Source organism: Miniopterus schreibersii (genome assembly GCF_964146895.1).
Source record: "Miniopterus schreibersii genome assembly, chromosome: 8".
NCBI lineage: Eukaryota > Metazoa > Chordata > Mammalia > Chiroptera > Miniopteridae > Miniopterus > Miniopterus schreibersii.
The window spans coordinates 78,084,480-78,101,654 of record NC_138109.1 but is presented as its reverse complement, the minus strand read 5'-3'; the positions used below and the strand labels follow the sequence as shown (position 1 = coordinate 78,101,654).

At 44.6% G+C, this 17,175-nt stretch overlaps 1 protein-coding gene across 3 annotated transcripts in view; it reads left to right on the top strand.

Annotated features, from left to right (window-relative positions):
- Nucleotides 1–7,351, top strand: part of EDAR (ectodysplasin A receptor) — a 91,192-nt gene extending 83,841 nt beyond the window's left edge. For all 3 annotated transcript variants that reach the window (XM_081144647.1, XM_081144646.1, XM_081144645.1), the window contains one exon: nt 6,761–7,351. In XM_081144647.1, the coding sequence (XP_081000773.1) occupies nt 6,761–7,083 (323 nt within the window). In that variant the 3' untranslated portion in view covers nt 7,084–7,351. The remainder of the gene's footprint in view (nt 1–6,760) is intronic.
- The last annotated feature ends 9,824 nt before the right edge of the window (nt 7,352–17,175 follow it).

Genomic DNA, 17,175 nt, shown 5'->3' with positions numbered 1-17,175 from the left:
AATTTCAAAAATATTATATAAGTGGAATCACACACTATTGTAACCTCTTGCAAATGGCTTTTTCTTTAAGCATACTTCCTTGGAAAGTCATCCAGGTTGGTGCATGTATCGTACTTTGTTTCTCTTTATTTCTGAGTAGTCTGTTAAGGACGTATCACAATTTGGTTAATCACTCATTCATCCATTTTAGAACATCTTGGCAGTTTTCCACTTTGGGGCCATTAGGAATAAAGCTGCTATAAATATTCATGTAGAAGGTTTTATGTGAACATCGTTTCTCTGGGATAAATGCCCAGGAGTGCAATTGTTGGGTCGAATGGTAGCTTTGTGTTTTTAAAAACTGCCAAACAATTTTCCAAAATGTCTGTACGGTTTACATTCTTACTAGTGATGTATGAGTGACCCAGTTTCTCCATATTCTCGCCAACATTGGGTGGTGTTACTATTTTTTATTTCAGTCATTCTGATATGTGTGCTTGATGTCTCATTGTGGGTTTAATTTGTATTTCCTTAATGTTTGAACATCTTTTCATGGGTTTATTTGCCATCCGTATGTCTCTTCAGTGAAATGTTTTTCACGTCTTTTGCCCATTTTCCAATTTAATTGTGTGAATTTTTTTTTTTGCTGTTGAGTTTTGGGAGTTTTTCAGTGTGTTCTAGATACTAGCCCTTGATGGATACGTGGTTTGCAAATATTTTCTCCACTTTGTAGCATGTCTTTTCATTCTCATAATAGGGTCTTTCACAGAGCAAAGTTTTGATAAGTCATATTTATCATTTTCTTTTAGATTGGCTTTGGTATCAAGGCTAAGATCTCTTTGCCTACCTCTAAATCCCAATGTCTTTTTCTATGATTTTTTTTCCTAAAAGTTTTATATTTTTATACTTTGCACTTAACTCCATGAGCAGTTGGAGTTAATTTTTACATAATATATGAGACTTAGGTTGAGGTTCTTTTTTTGTTTTGTTTCATGTCCAGTTCCTCCTGCAACATTTGTTGAAAAGGCTATCTCTCCTCCATTGAATTGCTTTTGCACCTGTCAAAATTCAGCTTGGGCATATTTATGTGGGTCGTATTTTCTGAGTTCTTTTGCATTGATCTGTGTCTATCCCTCTGCCTAAATCATATAACCTTGATTCCTATATCTATTTAAGTCTTGAAATCAGATAGGCTGATTGTTCCCACTTTATTCTTTTTTTTTATTATTGTTTTAGCTATTCTAGTTCCTTTACCTTTCCATATAAATTTCAGAATAATTGTTCCTATAGCTGCAAAATATTTTTATAGGAATTTCAGTAAACCTGTATACCAAGGTTTGGGAGATTGGATATCTATACTATGTTGCATCTTCTAATCCATGAAAATGGTATGTCTCTTTATTTATTTAGATTTTCTTTTATTTCTTTCACCAGCATTATGTCGTTTTCAGAATGCAAGCCCTGCACCTGTTTTGCTAGATTTAAGCCTAAATATTTCATTTATTTTTGAATGACTATAAATAATATTTTACTTTAATTTCAGTGTCTGTTTTAATTGCTAGTATATAGAAATACAGTTGGTTTTTGTGTGTCTGTCTTGTATCCTGTGACCCTGCTGAAGTCACTTCTAAGGTTTGGGCTTTCTCTTGTAGATTCCTTGAGATAATCACATAAATAATCCCATCTGCAGATGGGGACAGTTTGATTTCTTTTTTCCCATTCTATATGCCTGCTCTCGCTTCATTATACTGGCTATAACTTTAGCACTATGTTAGATAAGAATGACAATAACAGACATCCTTGCCTTGCTCCTGATCTTGAAGGGAAAGCATCCAGCTTTTCACCATTAAGTATCATTTTAGTCTAGAAGAGGCTTTTGTAATTAATTTACATTAATTTTGTGAGATTACATTATTTTTTAAATATTGAACCAGCCTTGCATCCTTGGAATAAAACCCACTTTTATGCATATAATTCTTTTAATATATTGTTGAATTCTATTGGCTAATATTTTGTTGAGGATTTTGCATCTACACTCATGAGGGATGTTGGTGTGTAGTGTTGTCTTTTCTTCTTTTTTTTGTTTTGTTTTTTTTGTATTGTCTTTATCTGGTTTTGGTATCAAGCTAATATTAGCTTCACAGAATAAGCTGGGGAGTGTTTCCTCATTTTCTATTTTCCAGATTTTATGTAGAATTGGTGTTAATTCTTTGAATTTTAGTAGAGTTCTCCAATGGAACTATGTGGGCCTATAGGTTTTTCTTGGGGATAGTGGTGATTTTGAAAACTACAAATTCCACTTCTTTAATCTTGATAAGTCTATTCAAATGATCTACTTCATCCTGGGTAAGTGGTGGTAGCTTATGCTTTTTGAGGAATTGTTCCATTTCTTCTAAGTTGTCAGATTTATGTGTATAGAGTTGCTTGTAGTATTCCTTTATTATCTTTTTGACGTCTGTAGGGTCTGTAGTGATATGACCTTCTCAATTGCTTGCTATTGATAGTTTGTGTCCTATTTTGTTATTTTTTTCTTTGAAAATCTTACTAGAATTTGTCCATTTTGTTGATCTTTTCAAAGAACTGGCAGCTCTTTTCATGTTTACCTCTATTGTATTTCTTTTTTCAATTTCATTGATTCATGCTCTTTATTATATCCCCCCTTCTGTTTACTTTGGGTAAATTTTGCTAATCTTTTTCTAGGTAGGATCTAAGCTTGAGATGGGAGCTTAGATTATTGATTTGAGACTCTCTTTTGAAATATATGGATTTGTGATATAAATATTCTCTCATATTGCTTTAAGTGTGTCCTACAAATTCTGATATGTTGTATTTTCATTTTAAATTATTTTAAAATTTTCCTTTCAGATTTCTTCTTTGACTCCTGGATTATTTAGAAATGTGTTGTTTAGACTTCATAACACACCAAATGCATTAACAGTGGGGCAAGATAGAGGCCAGCTAAATAGCGGAGCCCCCAGAATGCAGTGGGGGGTCAGCACTGTGGAGTTATTCCCAGTGCTAGTGGCCTTCCTCACGGAGGGAGGCAGGATACAAAGCAGGAAGTGACTGCCAGTAACCCTTCCCAACTTGGGAAGCATCAATAATTTTTGGTTCTGGAACCTTCCAGAAAGATGAGGACTCCCCACCCACATCTTTCCTCCCTCACCCCCACATACAAACCAATTTTCTTAGAATGGAAAGTCAAGGAAGCTGGCAGAAACCTAATAAAGATCTCTGAAAACAGTATTTCTCCATTTGAAAAATAAAGCATGTCTATAAATGCATTAACTCCATGGGGAAATAAATGTAATGAACCAAATTCAATCTCCGCCAAAAAAAAAAAAAAAAAAAGTGTGTTGTTTAGTTTCCAAGTGTGTAAAGATTTTCCTGTTATCTTTCTGTTATTGACTTACAGTTTGATATTATTGTGGTAAGAGAATACACTCTGTATATAATTTCAATTATTTTAAATTTCTTTGTTGAGGTATAAGGCCTACACTTGAAAAGAATATATATTCTGTTAAAAGAATGTATATTCTGGAATGTTGTATAAATGTTGATTGGGTTCTTTTGGTTAATGATGGTGTTAATTTCTATATTCTAATTGTTTCATTGATTACTGAGGGAGAGGGGTTGAAGCCTCCAACTAGTATTGTGGATTTGTCTATTTATTCTTTCAGTTCTGTCAGTTTTTGTGTCACGTATTTTGGGACTCTGTTGTTTGATGCATACACGTTTAGGATTGCTCTGTCTTCTTACTGAACAGACCCTCTTATCATTATACAGTGTCCCTCTCTGTCTCTGGTAATTCCTGTGTTCTGAAGTCTGCTTTGTCTGATGTGATAGCCACTTCTGCTTTTCTTTTATTCGTGTTTACATGATCTATCTTTGTCCATTCTTTTACTTTCAGCCTGTCCATATCACTATATTTGACATGAGTCTCTTGTAGACAGCGTGTAACTGGGTTATTTTTTAAATTCACTCTGCCAAACTCTTGTCTTTTAATTGATATTTAAACCTTTTACATTTAATGTAGCTATTGATATGCTAGGGTTTAGCATTTATATTTTATGTTTACTGTGTGTTTAGTCTGTTTTTTATTTCTTTTTTTTTTTTTTCCTGCTTCCCTTTGGGTTACTTGAACATATTTTAGAAATCCATTTTGATTTTTTTTGAGTGATGCATTTGATGTGTTTTGAGCAAATCTTTTTTCGTAGCTATTTTAGTAGTTTCTCTAGGTGTTATATATGCATGACTTACCACAGTGTACTGGTGTCATTATTTTACTAGCTTCAGTGAAGTGTATAAACCTTACCTCCCTATGTTCTTTGTGTTTATAGTTGTTTTATATATTTCCTCTACATATATGTAGAACCACATCCATTGCATCAACTGACAATAATAATTCAGAAAACTTAAAAAGAAAAGAAAGATTATTGTATTTACCCAAATTTTGCTTACTGTGTTCTTTTATGATACTCCAAGTTTTATTCTTTTATCACTTCCTTTTTGTTTAGAGACTTTCTTTAGTCATTCTTTTAGGGTAGCTTCACTAGTGACAAATTCTTTTAGTTTTTATCTTGAGAATGTCTTGATTTCCCCTTCATTCCTGAAGGATATTTTCACTGGATATGGGACACTGGGTTGACAGCTCTTTTCTTTCAGTACTGGAAACACTGTGCCACTTCCCTCTGGCTTCCAGGTTTCTGTTCGGAAATCCACTGTCATTCTAACTGCCTTTTCCCTACAGATGAGGTGTGGTTTTTCTCTGGCTACATTTAAGACTTTCTTCTCTTTAGTTTTCAGAAGTCTGTTTATGATGTGTCTTGATATTACTTTCCTTGGGTTTATCCTGTTTGGCATTTTCTTGGCTTCTTGAATCTGTAGGCCTTTTTTTCTTTCCAAGTTTGGAAAGTTTTCAGCCATTATTACTTTGTTAAGCCGCACTGTCTTTCTCCTTGCCTTCTAGAACTCCATGAAACAAATGTGAGATTTTTTTGTTACAGCGTCACAAATCCCTGGGCCTCTGTGTTTTTTCAGTTTATTTTCTCTGTTGTTCCGGTTCAGTAATTTCTATTTTATTATCCAGTTCACTCTTTCCTCTGTCTTTGTTCTGCCTTTGAGCATATCTACTGAGTTTTTAATCTTGATTATTGTATTTTTCAGTTCTAACATTTCCATTTGGTTCATCTTTATATTTTCTATCTTTTGCTAAGGCTTTTAATGTTTTGGTTCATTTCAAGCATGTTTGAAATTACTTTTGAAGCATTTTTATCATGGCTTATTTTAAAAACTGTCAGATAATGTTAACATCTCACGGAGGTGTTGGTGTCTATTGGTTGCCTTTTTTCATTTATTTTGTGATGTTCCTGTTTCTTGGTATGACGAGTGAGTTTCTATTGAAATCTGGACAGTTTTATATCATGTTTTGAAACTCTGGATCTTATTTAACCTTCTGCTATAGCTGTCTTCCTGCCATGCCTCTGTGGCAGGGGCGGGGGGTGCCACCTTGTTACTGGCAGGTACAGGTAGATGTCCAAGTTCCCGCTCAGCCTCCTCAGATATCCAGGTGTTGGCTCCTTTTTGTTGCTGGTTGTGGGGTGGGAATCTGTTTCTCCAAGTGTCCCCACTGACACCGTGGGGGTTGGGAGGCTTGTTGCCAGCTGATAAGGAAGTCCCGGCTCCCTACTTGGCCTTCCCGACACCACCCGGGTGCAATGTTCCAGATTCCTCAGCCAGCCTTTGCTGGCCTTAGTGGTGGTGGGACCACAGTTTTTCTGTAATGTTTGGCTGCAGTAAAGCAGTTATTGTCTGAATGTTTTCTTCTTGCTAAGTTTCTCTTTTCTTAGTGCTTTAGCGAGCCAGGCTTTTGTTGGAGGTACTTTTGTTATCGTTGGAATTTGGATTCCTGAACTCTTCAGCTCCATCTTTGGGTGATGAAGCGAAAGAAACACCAAGGAACTCACCACTGTATCACTGCCCCCGTCCCGAGGTCCCCACTTTCCAGAGTCTTTTCATGTTTGCTTTATACATAGTGCCAGGGGTTTTCGCTCTACTTACCCAGAGCAATAGGGGAAAGCATGCCAATTCCATCTTCCAGAAGTGGAAATGCATCAGTTGTTTAAAATGCTTCTAGGTGAGTCTAAAGTATAGCAAAGTCTGTGTCCACTGAGTTGGCAGTGACTTGGCTCAGATAACACCAACTTTGGGCTGCCTTTGAGAGCACCTCTCATGAAGGTGACCACTGTCCCCATGAAGGGACGTGGTACTGTCCCTTTGACCTCCTTCCTGGCCCTGGTCCAAGTAAGGCAGGGTTATTCAACTGAGGGCAGCCTGTATTGAAGCTTTGGTGGCCGCTGAAATGGTCTTGAGGGGATTCCTGCAACAGTCAGTGTGGTTATGGTCGTTCTTTTCCTAGGAGGAGAAAGGTCATTAATGGGACTAAGGTTTATGAAAAGACTTTTCATGTGGCTGCCAAAGTCTTGGGTGTTGCTTGCCTTAAGCTATGCATTTATTTTGAATGTCTTATTTTACAATTTTTTTAAAAAGCTGGCTTTTGTTTTTTTAAACATATTTTTATTGATTTCAGAGAGAGAAAGAGAGAGAGAAACATCAATGATGAGAGAGTCTGATTGGCTGCCTCCTGCACGGCCCCTGCTGGGGATCAAGCCCGCACCCCGGGCACGTGCCCTGACCGGGAACTGTAAAAATAATTTTAATGCTGTTGCTCTTCCGTTGACTGCCGTTTGCAGCATCTGACTGTGGCGCTTCCTCTCCGCAGGTCTCAGCCCCACGGAGCTGCCCTTTGACTGCCTTGAGAAGACGAGCCGGATGCTCAGCTCCACGTACAACTCCGAGAAGGCTGTTGTGAAAACGTGGCGCCACCTCGCCGAGAGCTTCGGGCTAAAGAGGGACGAGATTGGGGGCATGACGGACGGCATGCAGCTGTTTGACCGCATCAGCACGGCAGGCTACAGCATCCCCGAGCTGCTCACAAAACTGGTGCAGATAGAGCGGCTGGATGCCGTGGAGTCCCTGTGCGCGGACATCCTGGAGTGGGCCGGGGTCATGCCGCCCGCCTCCCCGCTGCCCTCTGCGTCCTGAAGAGCGGGCCCCGACCATTGCTCTGGGGGTGCACCGGCGATCTCATGAGGGCTCAGGCTCTAATGCGGGCTCTGGAGCTGCGGTGGTGCCAACAGACTGCCGAGAGTCAGGGCTTTTCCTGCTCTGTCACCCGGGCAGGCCTCGGGCTGTTTCCAGGGAACAAGAGGAAGCTGCAGATAAAAGACTAAAGCCGGGCGCTCCCAGCCCCGCCGCACCTCCTGGGCAGAGAGTATTCGGTCAGCCGGCCGGCCCACCGCCCTGAACTCGTGCGGGGTGCTGTTGGTACTCAAATGAGCCAAAACTGCGGGGATGACAGAGGTGAAGAATCTGGTCCCTGTTTAAGGAGTTTACAGCCCAGTGAGAGACAGAGGCATGTCCACGAACCGCTTTGCTGGAAGATGTCAAACAACCCGAACGAGGAGATTCTAAGAGAATGTCATCAAGTTCTGAGAGCGGTGGCTTCCCCTGAGGTCATGAAGGCCGGCGGCCTCCACATGAAGAAAGCAGCTCAGCAGTTCAGTGAAATGGCTACGAAATGCAGTCAGCCCACCGCGCGTGTGTCCGGGCCAGTACAAGTGGGTTCGTTAGCATGGCTCTGCCTGTCTTTGAGGCCGTCACATGCCTGCGTCCATTCGGGTCCTGGATGGAAGAACCTGCTTTACGTCACCGGCAGGCAAGGCGTGTGTCCGTCCAATCAAGGAGACCTGCGCAGCCGTCGGTTTTATTTTCCGCGTGTGCTCTAGGCCTGGGAACCCCATTGCTCTTTATCACACACAAATTGCCTTCCCCCTCATTCGCAGTCAGATCTGACCCTTAGGGGGCAGCAGTGCTCAAAGGACACAAGCCACTGATAGTGCGCGTCAGGCTGTTGTTGCTTCAAAGAGAAATGGGTGGCAACTCTGCTTAGAAAGGGAAACGGCGACTCCCTAACAGTTCAGCCACATAATTCTTGATTTCCAGTGTCCCAGACTCACGCATGAGGCGTGTGGTGCGAGAGGTCGGGGCGCGCAGGGAGAGCCTGGGCTTGCGGCCCGGGGGCCTGGCTCTGGTTGTGCCATCAGGGGCCGTTTTCTTCTTCGTCCCTGCGCCTGTTTGGCTTCTGCAGCTGAGAGGCCAGTCTGTAATTCTGTAATCACAGGGAAAGTAGGCTCAGATAAGCAGAAAGAAAGCGGAGCCGCAGGAAATGCCAGGCCTCCGGGGTGCTCCATGGGAGTGAATAGCGCGTGGGCATCAAGAAAGATGAGAATCCAAACAAAAAACTCCAAGTTTCCACAGTAAGCGCGATTGTTTGGCATACATTCGGAAACGAGGTTAATAAACGGGCATTGCTCTTGGCAGGCTCTCTTACGACACCTGTAATTGCAAAGAGCCTGGGAGCCAGGGTAGTGATCACAGCAGGGGCTTAGCTTGGAGCTCACTGCCGAGCCCCCTAAGGACGGGTCTGACTGTGGTTACTACTAAATTACCACCAGCCCTTCACTCAGAAAGCAGTGCGTTTTAAAATTACAAGTTCTATGACCGAGCAGATGCTTTGAGGGAGGAAATCAGTCATGTTTAAAGCCAACAAGCAATTTCCCACCAATGAATGTAGAACATGTTGTGATAGAATCATAATGAATATTTAATATCATCATTTGCTATGTCTGTTTGCTGCTGTTTGTCAGAACCTATTTGCTATATCCTGCAAGCTAAATACACCACAGCAAAACTGAATTACCCTTTTCAACCCTCCTGAAGTCCAGGATGCCCCTTTCTCCTGCTTCGTGACAACGATGGTGAGAGTCTCCCCCTTGATTAGACTGCAGATGTCACATGTAAGGAGCACACATTTCCAGGATAGCAGCTTGCAGCTTCCTTAGAACAACATTTGCAGTGAAGGAGCAGGGGTGGCTGTTTTCTGCACCCCCCACCGGGTGGGGGAGAGGAAGGTTCCCTCTGTTCACACTGTTGAATTCCGGGGCCAGTGGTCAGCCAGCATGAGATCATGTTTTATTGACTCTCAACCTGCCATTTTTAGGGAGCTAGCTGCACATACGGTTACACATTTCTTTGTCATTTACTTTTTTGGAGACAAATCCAAAAAAAGGTTTACTCTGATAAGCTTCAGCCTGCGCATGGAATTCAAATCAGTGAGACCATATGATTATCACTGGCCAAAGCTGGGAATCCACCCTGACATTTTGTGTGGAGACAGTCATTATTTTGCTAGACTTAAAAACATTTAGAAAGCACCCCAGGCTAGAACAGTGGTCCCTAGCCAATGAAGTCTTAATTGTCCATTTTTTTGTCTAATTCTGTATATATAACTTATTATATTTTATAGTTTCAATAAATAAACTAATAAAAAAGAGAGCTACAGACTCCTACAGTGTGAGTTCTTTGGGAGGAGGGAGCTGGGGGAGTGGGAAAGGTTCTGATTTCTCTGTTCCTGGCTATTGCACTGTGCATAAGGAGACTGTAGAATTGGGACCAGCCAGACATGAAATACCTAAAATGTTATGGCCTGCGCCACTCGCTCAGCAAAAGCAAGCATTGCAATGAGATCATGTAAAAAGCACTTGGAGCATTGCTTTCCCAGTAGCCATCATTCGTTTATAAGGCACTGACTCACTTAGCTACTGCTATGTAATATTCCACCCAACATTCAGTGTCTGAAGCCAACCATCATGTGATCATTACAACTAAGTGGTCAGTAAGGGTCTAGCTGGCCTAGGCTGAGCTAAGTAGGTTGTGGCTCAGCTGGGGCCTCTGCTTGCTGGAATACTTTAACTGGGATAGCTCTGCTCCATTGTCACTCCTCCTCAAACCAGTCTTCTAGCCCAGGCCTTCATCATGGCAATGACACAAGCACAAAGTGAGCAGAGACAGAAAGTTCCTTCAGGCCTGGGCTCAGAACTGGCACACCATTCCCTCTCATCTGTTGGCCAAAACAAGCCATTTGGCCAACCCAGAGTCCGGGGCGGGGAAACGACCCCACACTAGCTCTATAAAGAACTGCAAGGTCGAAGAGTGAAATGTAAAAAATTGGGACCGATGATGCAAACGTCCGCAGGTATAAGTTTCCTACGGCTGCTGTAACAAATCACTACAAACCTAGTGGTTTAAGACAACACCGACTTAGGATCTTATCGTTCTGGAAGTTAGAAGTACTAAAATCAAGTTTTTAGCAGGATGTGTCCCTTGTGGAGACGCTGGAGACTCCTTGGATGATGGCTCCCTTCCACCCTTCAAGCCAACAATCACGTCGTTCCAACTGCTGCTTCCATCTCCACACCTCCTTCTCGGGCTCTCCAACTTCTGCTTTCCTCTTTCCCTTACAAGAATAATAATACAGGATAATCTTACCATCTCAAGATCTTTAATTTAATCACCACTGCAAAAATCCTTTGCCATATAAGATCACATATGCACAGCTTCTGGGGCATAAAAGGTGGACAATCTTTGAGGGGCTTTTCTGCTAATGACGTAAGTATGTAAGTGGCTGTGGAACGTAATGATGTAACAATGACAGCAAGTGTGTAAGTTGGAAGCTGCTATGGAACCTAACAACATAACAATGACAGAAAGTACATGAGTGGCTCTGGAACTGACGATGTAACACCGCAGAGGAAGCACTGTGCAAGCATACTTTCCAGCGGGGTCGTCTTCTGTGTGGCTGAAATCTAAACTAAGCAGTGGCTGCCCTCCTGCTGAGGACAGAAAAATGGACTGGTCTGCAGCTTCTCAGCAGCAAGAGCTTTACCCTTCTCTGATGGGGTGAGCTCTGCTTTCCTCCACTTTCATCCTCAGTTGTCCAGAGTGGATGTGGCAGAGTCCCCTAGGTCCCCAGTGTCAACAGGAGGACATCCCATTTCTAGTGAATCATTCACTTTGGTAACAGCGATGGCTTCAGAAGTCTAAATGAGCCATTGACTTTGTGTAGAACCAACAGCTAAGGTGTATTTTACGGCTTCGGTCAATGCATTGGGACCCTTCAGATACATCTTGCATTTTCTAGTAAAAACCTAAAATCCTGGTGCCTCTTCCTGTTAGAGTGGCCGGTGACATGGGCCATAAAAGAACTTACAAAGAAGAAGAAATGCAGTGAGGAAATTTATTTTACTTTCCAAGGGTGGGAAGGGCCAGGAACTGCTAGAGCAATATCAGCCCAGAAGAAAGAGTGACTTGAGCTTTTATTTGTTGTTGTTTTTTAATCTTCACCTGAGGATATTTTAATCTTCACTGGAGAGAGAGAGAGAGAGAAACATCGATGTGAGAGACACACATGGATTGGTTGCCTCCCGCACACACCCCAGCCGGGGCTAGGGATCGAGCCTGCAACCGAAGTCGGTGCCCTTGGCTGGAATCGAACCCGGGGCCCTTCAGTCCATGGGCCAACGCTCCAACCACTGAGGAAACAGGGTAAGGCAATGACTTGACTTTTAAAAAGCAAGCGGCTGCTGTTGTGGAACAAGGGTGGGAGGGGGTCGTGCTAAGTTATTGATTCAATTGTAACCAGATGCTGGGAGTTATCTTGAAAAGTTAGAGTTGTTTGGTTTTCAGGGGGCGGGCAGATGTCCTGAGGACGTGCCCAGTCGGCATTTTCCCCTGCCTGTGAAACAGGCTTGAACAAAGGCTAGGAGGGGTTCAAAGGGGAGGCCTGTGTGAGAGGGAGGGGAAGGGAAGGGGGGCGGGAGCACCCTAACTCAACTCCTCACTAGCAGAGACTGCCCAGTGCGGGAATCATCCTGAGGCAGTTGGGGGGGGGGCAGCCTTATCTCATCCCGCTGTTTGAACAGAGCAGCCCACAGCCTCGATTTAGCTACCAGGTGCCCCTCAACAAAGAAAAGGACAGGCCTGTTTTCTGTCCTTTCACTCCCCATATATGTTGGAGTGTTTTATGAACCAGGAAAACCTGGAACTAGCACAAACATTACACTTTCGAGGGTCAGAGGAGTCTTTCTTAGCTACATGCTCTGATGCCCTGGTGCCTCATGAGGAGCTGAAGTTTTGTAGGTATTTTATTTTTTTTAAAAAATAGAGATAACCACAGACAAAATGGAGAGATATTTAAAACCTTTTTCCTGAGAGTTACTATGAGCTTGGCCTATCCCTCAAACTAAAAGTTACCTAGTGGTTCCAGTTAAAGGAGGTTATCCGTGTTATGTTTGGGTTTTGTCTTGTTTTCGTAGTTCTGGCCAGTGTCCCTTACACAGGACACGCTGCACCTGGGGAAATGCCCCTGCTCATGCACAGGCCCCTGTCTGGCACTTAAGAGAGTTTCAAGCCATTTCTCCGTTTCAGTTTTCTCATCTATAAATGGGAATAATAGTATTATGTTGCTTTTAGGATTGTTGTGAGAATTAAATTAATAAATATAAAATACTTCATCAGGCACATATAAGCTTCAACAAATATTAGCTATCTAACATTATTATTCAATCTTGATGGGTGTGGAAGCTAATAAGCTAACCCCAGAGGATTTTCTAAATGACACGCGGGCAGGAAAGATGATTATAAGGCTTACAATCATTACTGCAGGAGAAATGCCCGCACGGGAGAGGAAGGCAGGCAGTCCACCCGGAGCACGAGGTGCTCGGCTTGCCGCTGTCCATGGTGGCAAAGGAGCAACGACCTCCGTCAGCACTTTTGTCTGGGAGAAAGCTGCCCCCAGTTCTTGCCCTGGTGCCAGGCAATTTAGTTCCTCCCCGTGTGTCCCTGGATCCTCCCAAGCCGCTTGCCCAGCGCTGGGCTCAGGGAGCGCGTCTGAGCGAGTCCGTGCCGGGCCCTGAAGAGGGAGTGAGCCTGAGGACTGCAGCGGCCTCTCGGCCACAGTCGCTGCTTTTCCAGCCCGGAGTTAGGGGACTTCTCTTCCCGGCACTGGACCCCTGGGCTGAGAGGTCTGGGGTGGGGCTCCTCGCAGTGGGACCTCCACAGCCAGGATATTTCTCCCAGTTAAAAAAAAGCCGCAGGTGGGTGTGGGACCAGCCCTCACAGGCCTCCGCCCTTCCACCCGTCTCCATGCGCTTCTTTGTTCTCTAGCTGTGGGGCTTCAGCCAGGTTTCAGGCGGCTCTGAATGATGGCTGTTCTGTAGTTCAGTTGTAATTTTGATGTGGTTGTGGGAGGAGGTGAGCACTGTGTTTACCTGCGCCCATATCTTCCATGTGGTCCTTATTTAATGTCAAATACAAGTGTGGAATGAACTAAAAAAATGGTCTGGAGGCTTTGCTAGAAATAATAAAGATTTATTCAAGGGTCTTAGAGTTTGCAAACTTGGAACACAGCGAGGCAAAAACCAAGAAGCATATTAAAGAAGAAAATTTAGGAAGTTTAAGAAGTTTAAGTTTGAGGATTATCAGTCCTGCATTCTTAGCCCCAGGATAGGTCCAAACAATCATCAGTCAGATGTCAGTCAGTCCGGATGATGGGTGCCAGGTGGTTCAAAAGATGGGTGCCAGCGTTGCTGGGCTAAAGGGGTCTATTTTCCTGCTTGTGTCAAAGCCCAATAAGCAAGAACAGGAGTTTGCAGCAAAGAAAGCAAAGGTTTATTTTCAGGAAGTGGCCCAGGTCCAGACGCAGGTGAGCTCATGTGCAAAGACCTGGCTTTCCAGTGGCTTCAGGGAAGGGGCTACATAAGAGAAAACTCATCAATCATGGTGACTGAGGGAGTCAAAGTCGTGGTCTCTGCTGATTGGTCATGCTCGGGCAGGGGGTAGTTGATCACATCTGGTCCTGATGTCAGTCATGGGGTCACTTCCTCTGGTGTCCTTGGTTTTCTGGGCCTGGAGCTGACACACAACTGAGGCCTAAGGTTATCTCAGGTTTCACCGAAACTCTCTCTGTGGTCAACAGGCTCGAGGCTTTGTCCCTAAGACTGTTCGATGCCGATCAGAACCTCGCTGTCCTGAGGGCTGATGACTAAGGGAGAGGGGTCGTTGAGTCAGGTGCTGGGTGCGGCCAGTTTGAAAGGAAAGGAAAGAAAGAAGCAAAGGTCCCATTAAAGAAGTGACGTTTCCTCGGAGTTACTCCAGGGCGTCTGGTCACCTCCCGGGGTCTGGATAATGGGTGACTGGGGGATGTGCAAGAGTCCTTCAGGGGGTAATTAAAAGGCTACCTGGAGGCCAGATATATATCCAGGCAGTGACCAGGACTGAAAAAATTTAAGTTCCCGGGCTAGTTAGGGCGAGAGTGGAGTCTTTCCTGACTCGTCTGATATTACTGTTTGGGCTTGGTTACAGCGCCCGCTTATGTGTCCCCTGACTTATTCTTTCTCCAGCTGGGAAAGAAACAAGTGCCCAGGCACATACACTTATGCGCCCACCAGCAATAGCACCTGCTTCGACGGGATGACGCCGACGAGCACTGCTCTTTGGGTGCGACACGAAGTCAGGGACGCCCCCCGTTCAAACCTGATGGTCCGGAGAGGGGAGAGGCCCGCGGAGGGCGAGAGAGGGGCCGGTGCCTCTCCGCACCCCCTCGCCGCCTCAAAGTCTGATCATGTAAAGGTTTGTTTTATTTTATTTTCCTGAGGAGATCGGCTAATGGTCGCCGTTCCCTCCTTTTGATCCAGTGGAAATGACACAGTGGTCAGCGGGCCGCTCGCTGCAGCAGCGCCCTCGGCCTCCCGGGAATCAGAGGCCCCGGTCAGCACGGCCCAGTCCCTGGGCTGCAAGCCAGGCTGCTGCTCCTTGCTTCCCCCCCCCCCGCCCTGTTCCGCGCATCACCGCCCCGAGCTCCCTCTTCACTGAGAATTCTTCAAGTTCTAGGAGGCGTTTGATCCTGATGGAAAACCTTTGTTTTTCTGCATTACTCCTCTTTTCACATTACACAGTTTTCGAGATGTGCAGATCCTTAACTTAGCCAAACTAAATTCGCATCATTCTCACCAAACTTTTCTTCATAAATCCAAGCTCCCAGGTGAATAATTAGATTTGCAACTCGGCTCTGAAGCTTTTCCAGCCAGCGAGTCTCCCAGATGATCGTCTTCTAAGGGCCAGGCTCACAGAAGCCCCTCAACACCTGCACCACCCAGGCGCTGGCCGCTTCTATGGGAGGCACTTAGCAATCAACCTGCTACCCCGAGAAATGACCCATGGCCGCTTCTCTTAAAGTTAATTATATGTAGCTGGATCCACAGCAAATATACAATATCGTGGGGCTATTTTTACTTAACACTATTTCATTTAACTTTCTCTCGGCACCTAGACAGTTGTTGAATTTATCATGCTAATGTTTGCGTAATACTCTCTGAAGCAGACCATCAAATTTTATGCTCTATTGCCCTTTATAACCTGTTTCTGGGAATTTTTTCTATTATAAATTACATTGCTAGAAAGAGCTTTATTATATATTCTTTCTTTGAAATCATTTAGTTAGGCTAAATCTCCAACTCAGGAGGACTGGCTCAATCTAACATATTTCATTCATACATTTCCAGGATAAAATGGAGTCGATGGGACCTTATTTTAAAGTAAACAGCTACGGATATACTTAATTACCAGGCTGGTAGAGTAATAAAGTATTAGAACCATTAATTTCAAAATTTCAAGTTGGAAAGTCAAGTGAGACGTACTTTTTACAAAATATAGGTACATTAAAAAGATAATCTCAACAAAATAAAGTAGATAAAATTGAGTTAAAAATTAAATATACAGCCCACCAGTTCAAAAGGATAACATTCTTGCAGAGGTGTCATGTAAGAAGAAAACCCGACACAGTGTAAGGGGATCTAAAACTGGAGAGAAAATATCGCTTCCTACATTCTGAAATCTAAGTAAGCAAAATTTATGAATACAAATGTTTGTCACCAGTCCAAAGGAGGCTAGAGACCTGCGTCCGGGTTAGGGAGAAGCAGGGAAGCGGGTTGCCTCCTGGGGAAGGCATGCAGGAAGTGGCCGGCACAAAGCAGGGCCCTGGGAACGGGACAGGTGCCCAGCAGGGAAGGGAAGGCCGCAGGGAGTGGGGGAGGGAGGGAGGGAAGCGCAGCTTGGTTGGCTTAGACGTGGAAAGAAAAATGCCAACGTGAGCTCAGAGCAAAACAACTGATAAAATCTCTCTCCTAACAAATAAATGCAAAGGAGTGTTGAAGGAATAAGTGGGTGAGTGAGCCGTGCTCACCAGAGGTCTCTTCCAGCCGCCATCTACGTGAAGGGGCCGCAGGGCAGGGCAGAGCGCCGCCGGGGGCCACCTGGCCAACACCGCCGCTGTGCTGGCATCCCTGCGCCCCCGTCAGAGCCCGAAACACACAGATGGCGCCCACACCAGGGCCCGGTAAAGAGGGTTTCACCAAAGGTCGGTTACCAACACTGGCCAGCGCAGAGCCACAGCTGCAGGTCCAGCCTGGCTGTTCCACCTCTGGACCCACCCAGTCCAGTGTTTAAGTGGGACCCGGACCCAACCCCGGACCCAGTTTGTGGTTTAAGGTGGACCAGTCCAACTCTGGCTGGTAACCCCCAGCGGTTCCCAGCGTGGAACCTGGGGACTGAGGAGAGGACTCACCCAGCAGGCCCCAAAGAATGGGGGCTGTGAACTGAGGTTCCACACAATGGACTGAACCACCGGCAAGGAAGGGATAAATCAGCTTTCTAACGTATGAGATTTTCCTAAACAATAGTTTGTATCACAAGGTCAGCAGTTATTTATATGAAGCTTTAAATGAACCCACTTGAAATGAGACCAAAGTGGAAAAAACCTCAGTGGCTGGCTGCATTATAAATTATGTCAGGTGAAGAGGGGATCACTGACAGGAATAGTCACTGCTTATTGAGCTTTTATTTAGTGCTGGGCCGACTGATTTTCAGACATCAACTCTCTCAGTCTCCAGCACAATGTCAGAGTTAAATACTTGGAGTACCCCTAGCGTATAGGCGAGGAGATGAAGATTCAGGGAGGTTAAATCTAACCTCTGGCCCAAGTAGGGGTCGGGGCTGGATGGGACCTGCCTGTGTCAGACTCCGGAGCCTGGCACAGGTACAGTCTTCTCTCCAGAATCCTTCGGTTTAGCGAAGAGAGACTGGATTCAGGAGGTCGCTACTGCCTCCCTGGTGGTTCTGGAATCTTCTGCCGGCCCCTTGAAGCTGGGAAGGGCCTGGGAGGCTGACACGCGGGCTTCC